At 43.3% G+C, this 8,680-nt stretch overlaps 1 protein-coding gene and 1 pseudogene across 1 annotated transcript; one reads left to right on the top strand and one right to left on the bottom strand.

Annotated features, from left to right (window-relative positions):
* The first annotated feature begins 4,199 nt into the window (after positions 1 to 4,199).
* LOC137646424 (uncharacterized) lies at positions 4,200 to 6,615 on the top strand (annotated as a pseudogene).
* Positions 6,616 to 7,088: 473 nt separating this feature from the next.
* Positions 7,089 to 8,526, bottom strand: LOC137646423 (putative nuclease HARBI1). Its single transcript, XM_068379525.1, has 3 exons — positions 8,448 to 8,526; positions 7,586 to 7,957; positions 7,089 to 7,483 (listed from the first exon to the last, which is right to left on the bottom strand). The coding sequence occupies exons 1-3, from the start codon at positions 8,524 to 8,526 to the stop codon at positions 7,089 to 7,091; spliced, it is 846 nt and encodes a 281-aa protein (XP_068235626.1).
* Between the last annotated feature and the right edge of the window lie 154 nt (positions 8,527 to 8,680).

The raw sequence follows: 8,680 nt of genomic DNA, 5'->3' as shown, positions 1-8,680 counted from the left end.
TTTGACAGTCGAGGGTGCGGGGAAGTTCTGAACGGCTGCTATCTTCTCAGGGAGGGGATGGACTCCTTCAGGAGTGATGCGGTGCCCTAAGAACGACACTTGGTTGTCGCCAAAGGTACACTTGTCGTACCGGACTACAAGGCCGTTTTGTTGCAGGCGGTCGAGCATGATGCGCAGGTGACGGAGGGGTTCCTCTTTTGAGGAGGAGAACACAAGTATGTCGTCCACATAATATACACAGAAAGGAAGGTCCCCTAAGATGCCATCCATGAGACGTTGAAACGTGGCCCCAGCATTACGAAGGCCAAAACAGCAGTAATTGAAGGTGTATATACCAAACGGAGTGGTGATGGCAGTCTTGAGGATGTCTTCTTGGTTCATAGGCACCTGATAATACCCCTCCAGGAGGTTGAGCCTAGAGAAAACCTTCACTTTGTGCAGGTAGGAGGTCACGTCAGCAATGTTTTGGAGGGGGTATTGATCCGGTTCTGTTTGCATGTTCAGGCGCCTGTAATCCCTGCACGGACGGAGGGAACCGTCTTTCTTCAGAACAATGTGTAAGGGTGACGACCATGGGCTGGAGGCCTTTTGGCAAAGGCCCATTCCCTCCATTTCGGCGAATGTTTGTTTAGCAGCTGCCAATCGTTCCGGTGCCAGACGTCTGAATTTTGCGAAGACTGTGGGTCCTGTCGTCTTGATATGGTGATAAATACCATGCTTGGCAGGAACTATGGACGTTTAGCGAAGTTCTGGACGGAAAACATCCGGGTACGACGTGAGATGGTGGGCGTAGGCATCTGTGGGTGCGCTGATGTGGAGAACGAGGTTACAGGGGGCGGGTTGAAGAGGTGTCGACAAGTACGAGTCTACGTTGACCAATCGTCGGTGGGCGACATCGACCAGAAGGTGGAAATGACAGAGGAAATCCGCACCAAGGATTGGCAATGTGACGTCAGCAACGAGAAACTTCCAATTGAATTTACCGTTTCCGAACGATAATGAGAGGTTCTCGTAACCGTAGGTGGGTATCGCAGATCCATTGGCAGCTACCAAGCGGACGTCGGCAGATGTAGACAGACTACGTTGTGTCTTGAAGTGTTCCCTTGGCAAAAGAGAACGACAAGCACCCGTGTCTACCAAAAATCGCACGCCCGTTCCTGTATCATGTAAAAAGAAAAGATTAGAAACACGGGAGGCCACCGCCACGAGCGATGGCCTACTTACACGTTTTTTGACCACTGACAATTCTCGGCACATTTCTTCGCGGTTGCCCCGAATCTGAAGTGGTAGTAGCAAAACTGCGGCGGATGGGAGGTAGTAAGCGGCTGTAGAAGTCATTTGTTGGGGCCCGAGCAATTGGTGGGTGGTGGGTGGCTTTGTCGCCGCTTCAGCATGTCACGTGGAAGGCGTGTATGTCCTACGGCATTCATGTCAGCTTTGGTTGACGTTGAATAGGCATCCCTTCGTCAGGGGTTGAGGCGTTGATGGAGGTCTTGAAGTGGCTGTCCTTAAGGGCGTCGGCTTTGGTCATCAAGTCCTTTATGGGTAAACTATCGACATCTGGTATGGCAGCGCGTATAGGTCCGGGTAAACGGCTTATTCAAAGGGCACGAAGTAGGTTCACCTCATGAGGAGAGCCGTCTGCGGCAGGTTGAAGGCGAGCGATACTGGTCATTTCCCTGAGGGTGAGCAAGGCCCTTTGGTCCCCCAACGGTTGTTGCGAGAGCTGAAAAAGCTTTGCTATATGGGCGGTTGGCGACGGCGAGTACTGCTGCAGAAGGCATGTTTTGAGCACGTCGGACGATATTGGTGTGTCTTCTTGTTCACAAAACCAGTCGGATGTTTCCGGGAAGGTGTCCTCGGGTATCGCCGCGAGAACATAATCTGCTTTGGTGGTTGAGCGAGTCACGCCCTTGATGCGAAACTGGACTTCTGCGTGCTGAAAACAAACAAACGCCTCTCCGCTGGTGAACGATGAAAGTTTAAATGGGGCAGCCGCAGCGCCAACTTCCGTAGAGTCCGCCATAGTACCAACGATGGAGGGGCAAGGAGGGTGGGGGTGGAAGGCGGTAGGAGCGAGTCGACTTGCGGGATCACCAATGTGACGGGCCGAGAGAAGGTTGTGACTCAAAGGCAGGTTCAAAGCAACTGAGTAATTCATAGAACACTCTCCTTTATATACAAAATCTCAAGGCAACAGGAAATCTCATGTTCGAAAAACAGGCAATGTTACAGAGGAAAAACGGAGACATGTTTATACTGGTTCTCTTTAGTGCGTGGGAAGAGCGAAGATACAAGCATAATATATACAAAATTAATTATGTACGATCATGTGACACATGGTTGGTATACTATATGATATATATATATATATATATATATATATATATATATATATATATATATATATATATATATATATATATATATATATATATATATATATATATGTATGTATATATATATATATATATATATATATATATATATATATATATATATATATATATATATATATATATATATATATATGAAGGAAGCACACTGGAAATGTAAGGAAGAAATTACCATATGTGAAGCAATTTCTTATATTACGCAAATAATTTTGTCGAATTGACTCCAAAACTAACATTCTTGAATTAAATCACAATAAAGGATTAAAGTCCCAATCAAGCAGAGCATGATTATTGTATGGAAATGGTAATATTTGAAAAAAAATATTGCCATTAATTTTATTTATACGATAACTGCTTATTATAAAGTTACGGTATCAGGGCTATTACTAAAGACTCGAGGTTTATAATATTTGATAAAAGAAAATTCTATAGTATTTCTAATACAAAAACAGTAAAAAAAAAAACTCAGTCATAATGAGATTTTATTTTTTAGTTTGGACAATGGTTTTAATAATTTAAATATACAAAATGGAAACCTAATATTTCTCCACTCCAAGCAATATACCAAGTTGATTAAAACAGTTTTCAAATCGTCTTTCAGTTTCATCCATAAATTTCATATTTTATCCTGTATGGTAAACAACCAGAATAACGTTTTAGGGAATTATGAATTATTAAACGATTAACTGTTTCTATAATAATAAAAACAGTCAATATCTTTATTTTCAGCAAGATATGTTTATAAAAAAAAAAAAAAGCATTATACGGCTGCAAAGACTTGTCGCATAAAGCCCTGTAATAATTTTTGGAAGTACTGAAGTTTTTTCAGTAATATGGTGATCTACATAATAATGCATATTGGAATAAGCGTTGGTAAGTTTCATATAGATATGGAAAGAAAAGAGTTTATCTTGCATATAGATATGGAAAGCAAAGAGTTTATCTTTCATATAGATATGGAAAGCAAAGAATTTATCTTTTCTATTCACCAACATATCTAAAAATAGTTTCTTCTTCTGAAATGAATTTCATGGCATAAATTGAATTGTTCTTATTGTCTAAACAATTATCCAAATTCTCAGAGGTAAGCCAAATATTGAATACGTCTTGAAGAAATTCAAACCAAAGAACATAATTAGATAAATTCGTTGGCAAAATTGCCTTCACGGGTTACTGAGTAAGTAATCGGGGAGGGATGCTTACTCAAAGTAATTCTAAAAGTTTGAAGATATTACTTTCCGTTGAAAAAAAATATCTCTAACTCATAATTTTATCAACTAAGTCATTTTATCAGGGCGTCATAATAAAACATGCTTTGTTTCTTCATCAGATAAAACTTTTAATAAATCGCCAGTTGTAACTTTCGTAAATGTACAATGTGTAGTTAAAACTAGTGGTTGAATATAGGTGGGTGAAAAATGTGGAATGCATTGTTAGATAATACTTCTCACTGTGAAATGTGTGTAAATCACGATTGATAAAAAAAAGAAAAAAAGAAAAAAAAATATTTGACAAGGAAGCCATGTATTAGTAGAGCTGTTTTCTTCTCAATATACCACCTTACCATAATGCTTGTCCTTATTAACAACACACAAGAGTTCATAATCCTATCCACCCAAAAATTAGATCAGTTGGTAGTGTTCCAGGTGAAGTGTCTAAATGAATGGCTCCAATAATCCTGTTTGTAATTGGAAATATAACTTATGAACGAATTAAGAATAAGGCAGATCCTATCAAAAAGTTATGAAGTGATTGTGTTGAATATGATTATAAAATTGCGAGTGTTAACATATTGCCTCTGGGATGATTGGAGGCTATGACTCTAAGGTTTCTACAGAGATGGCATTGAATGATCCATCTGAACATGTAGATATAGTGGGATGATGAGATGATATGACATAAATGTAAGTACCATTCCGTAACTGATTAACCATGATTTTATCCAACTTTTTCTCCCATCATAATAGTATTTCTAATTAATCCCATTCGTCATTGGACATATATATTCCATTAATCACTTCAGTTTTCTCCCATTTAGATGCGGCGCACCTGGTGTATTAACATTTTTTGAAAATGCAATTAAAGTTCCCTCTGAGAATTTCCTCGTTCATATCATGGGTTTGCAAAAATAAGAATTTCTCCCAGTAAACATTCAAGTCACTAGTAGAAGTAAATAGATACACAAGAAAGTATATTGAGTAATCTGATTTCGATATATGTACGCAAAAGTTTTAAACCCACACGCACACACACACAAACACAGACGTAAGCACACATGAGATATATATATATATATATATATATATATATATATATATATATATATATATATATATATATATATGGACGATGCAGGAGGATGTGTGCCATTGTGAGGCAATGTGTGCCATGCCACGACTGTCACGAACTACCACGAATAGTTTACGAACAGCTCACGTCGAGTTCACGAGCAATTGACGACATATTCACGAATATGCACACGTCGCAGCGTGACCGTGCCTTCCCACTGACATGGTCACGTGTACTTCACGCATTGATTACACGAGCAGTTCATGACTAGTTTACGCACTTTAAGAACAGTTTGCGCATGGCATGAGCAGTTTGCAATAAGTTCACGAACAGTTCACGATCAGTTAACAAACAGTTCATGAGCAATTCATGACTACTCGGCGAAGGCGCTCACATCGGTTTTGGGATATATATAGAGCTTCCTGGACACTGCTTGCCATTCCAGAGGTTGACAGCTAAGAGACAACATGCCTAAAACCAAGCTGACAAGAGGAGGAGGAAAGCAGAGAAGGCCAGAAGCTAACAGGCCAGAGGCAGAGACTGCTGAGAGAGATAATTCCCCTCAGTCATCTATATCAAGCAGGATCCAATCGAATGCCAGAGACAGGCATCCAATGAGGACGAGGCTAACAGAAAGCAGAAGAAGAGGGTCCGGTTGTCCATGAAAGAAATTCCTGAATACCGCTGGACAGAAGAGTACGAGTTTAGGTTGGCCAACCTTGTGAAGGAGAACCCCCAGATGTATTACAAGAAGTAAAAGGAGTGGCTCAACATGTCAGCCAAGAACAGCCGGTGGGATCGAGTCAGAGAGTAGCTGGAGCCTCCTGCCACTTGTGCCCAATACAAGAAGCATTTTGAGAACTTGAGAACCAGGGTGGGGAATATTATGAAGAAGGAGAAGAAGAGTGGAACTGGCCAGCCACAAAGGAGTGCCTGTGACAACCAGATCATGGAGACCTGGAGTTTCCTGATGCAACACATCGTCCGGGGAGAGACAGTCCGCAGCGAGCAGTTTTCCCCAGTGAGAAGTCAGCTGCAGTGACGGTCAGCGACGAAGACGATGATGAAGTGAGGTCCACAGGTTCCCAGAGCCAAGCGTCTACTAGCACTGGGATGGGCAAGGGCAGGGGAAACAGTCCAGGCCACCAACAACACAGAGAGCCACCACAACCGCCGACACCTGGGTGACCCAGAGCAACCTCAGCAACAGGTGAGAATCCCAATGTCTACATGCATATTGTATTCCAGTTTCATCCATTGCTTTTGACATGGCATGTGCAATATATTGCATTGAAATGCTGTACTAAATTGTTACAATGTTTGTATGTTTCAGATCATCTCCAAAGCAGATTCCTTGGCGCCCACCCACTCGTCCACCTGCCAGCACAAGATCGTACACAATTTTGTGTGTCTGCTGGAAGGCCACATGCATGTCATCCTGGATGACTCCTGTCATGAATTCCAGATAGACTGCCTCAACCTTGTACACCGCTACAGGCAGCGACATCAGCTCTTCCAGCAGCCACATCAACAACCACTCATGACCTGTCCAGGCCCACAGCAGCAGTAACCTTTACAGCCCCCTCAGTAGCAGTAGTTCTGGCATCAACCTCAACCAGCCACCTTGCAGGCACCGTCAGAGCAGCAGCAGCAGCAGCCTCAGCAGCAACCTCCAGCCAGTCAGCCATCACCTGTAACGTAGATGCCGTCCCAGTCACCACAGTCTTCAGGCCAGTCCTCCTGGCCCCGTACCATGGAGTGGCGACCAGGGATTCCACCTGCACCGTCAGCCACCCTTGTCCAGGCTCCTTCACCGACAACTTCAGTACCATCAGCCATCCTTGTCCAGGCTTCTTCACCAACATCTTCAGTGTCGTCACTGTCAGCCAACTTCAAGACACCAGTGACTTCACTCAGCATCCCTGCCTGAGCACGGGGTCCATTGACAGCAACCTAGAAGAGGGTATTTCACCCTCATCCCTCTTCATCTCTAAAGAAATCAACACACCACCAGTCCATCAAATATCACCACGCAGCGGTACCAGAACCAGCAAGGACACTGACTGAGATGAGACACTTCTAAATATTTGTAAATAGTTGGACTGTGATACTTGTACATATTTGTTGTTTGCTGTTTTCATGTTAATATTTTTTTCTTTTATTTGAAAACACTCGTTTTTCTCTTTAACCTTAAGATAAAGTGAAAGCAAAACGATAACGAAACGAAACAAAAAACAAAAATTAACGAGAAAGGAAAGAAAAAGAAACCAAAAAGATAAAGGGCAAAAAAAAAAAAATAAACTTTTCATTTACTTCAATAATGGAACAACTGTGGATGCAGCTCATGGAGCTACTACCATTCTTTCTTGCCAAGGGACAGCACCAGCAGGGGACATGTAGTAATTACAGGTAGTCTCGCTGATCCTTTGCATCCTTCAAGGTATGATGGCCGGTTAGAGGCAGCAGCCCCTGCAGGTGTCGGTCAGTCCTCCCTCCACCAGGGATCAAATCATGTGTGTTCGGATCTTCGCGGTCCACTGCTGAAATTACGTGTGAGTATCTGATGAGGACGAGGTTGTGCAGGACACAGGCGCACATGGTGATCAAGTTGATGATGTTGGGATGCTGATGCATCGTCATCAAGAAGCAACGGAACCTTTGACACAGAATTCCAAAGGCATTCTCCACGACACGTTGGGCCCGAGACAACCTGTAGGTATATATGTATTCTCGTAGGACCTGTGACCCATGGGAGAATGGTTTCTTCATCCAAGTTCGGAGAGCAAAGACGTCATCCCCTACGAAGTGATAGGGCACTGGCTGGTCATCATTAGGGAGTGGTTCTGATTGAGGCACTCCAGCTCTGTTCTCTTCTACAGCATCATGCAGGGAACAGTTACTCCATGTTCCTCCATCTGATGCACCACCCTCTGCCCCAACATCCACATAGAGGAATTTGTAGGTAACATCTGCCACTACCATCAGTACAATACTGTGGAAGCACTTGTAGTTGTAGTAGTAAGAGCCAACATTGGGTGGCTTCTTCATGGCAATGTGCTTGCCGTTCACAGCCCCCAGACAGTTGTGGTAATTCCATCTCGAGCTGAACCTGGCAGCAACTTTCTTCCACTCCTCATTAGTTTTGGGGCAGCTCAGCACTTCGACCTTGTAGACCGCGATGATGGCTTTACACACCTCGGGTATGAACTTGCAGATGGTACTTGCTTCAACCCTGAAGCTGTACTGCAGACTTGGATAAGAATTTCCAGTGGCTAAAAAGCAGAGGGTGGCAGCCAGCTTGAGTCCAACTTAAAGCTGTTCCCTCATGAAGGTAGACTACTTCTGGAGGCGAGGGGTTAACTTCTCAAACATCTCTTGGAACAGGTCAGCTGTGATTCTGAGGTAATTTTTGTAGCCCCTTTGATCATCCTTGTGGAGTTCAGTCAGTAGACTGTTATACTGTCCAAACTCGTGCCTTCTGGTCAACCATTCCCTGACCCACACTTTCCTTTGTGTCTTTCTTCAAGGTGGAATTTCCTTTTCTTGCTCGTCTGCCTCTGACAGCCTTTTCTGCTGCTCTTCAACAATGGCTATAGCAGCTTCCAGGTATAGACATCTTTTCTTCTCTACAAAAATGACCAGGGGTTGGAGAGGCACCGTTTTTACATGGCATGGCCAAGTCGGCATGACACCGTCCGTATAGCGCAGACTTGTCGTGCCAATGCGGGAAGTGCGCAAACTATGTGCAAACTATGCGCAAACTATGCGTGAACTCGTCGTGCCAGTTTGTGTCAATGTGGACACTGATGTGCACGCATTCGTGAACTATTAGTAAACTCATAGTTAACTCATTGTGAACTATGCGTGAACTAGACGTGAACAGTGCGTGAGCCTCCCAGTTCGTGCCCAAAAATAGCACGACTTGCCACGACAAATTCGTGGCTAAAAGTCAGGCAAGTGTCAGCCTGGCATAACTCTTCTTACTTTGCAATGTT

This window comes from Palaemon carinicauda, chromosome 9, assembly GCF_036898095.1.
Source record: "Palaemon carinicauda isolate YSFRI2023 chromosome 9, ASM3689809v2, whole genome shotgun sequence".
Classification (NCBI taxonomy): Eukaryota; Metazoa; Arthropoda; class Malacostraca; order Decapoda; family Palaemonidae; genus Palaemon; species Palaemon carinicauda.
This window is presented reverse-complemented; position numbering and strand designations above follow the sequence as displayed.

Excerpts from the sequence above, each read along its gene's own strand:
- LOC137646423 (XM_068379525.1), bottom strand. The coding sequence starts at position 8,526 with ATGAGTTTACTAATAGTTCACGAATGCGTGCACATCAGTGTCCACATT. Across the intron at positions 7,958-8,447 it reads GCACGACGAGTTCACGCATA|CCACTGGAAATTCTTATCCA; the intron begins GTTTGCGCATAG and ends TCTGCTTTTTAG. Across the intron at positions 7,484-7,585 it reads ATCAGATGGAGGAACATGGA|GGGATGACGTCTTTGCTCTC; the intron begins GTAACTGTTCCC and ends ATCACTTCGTAG.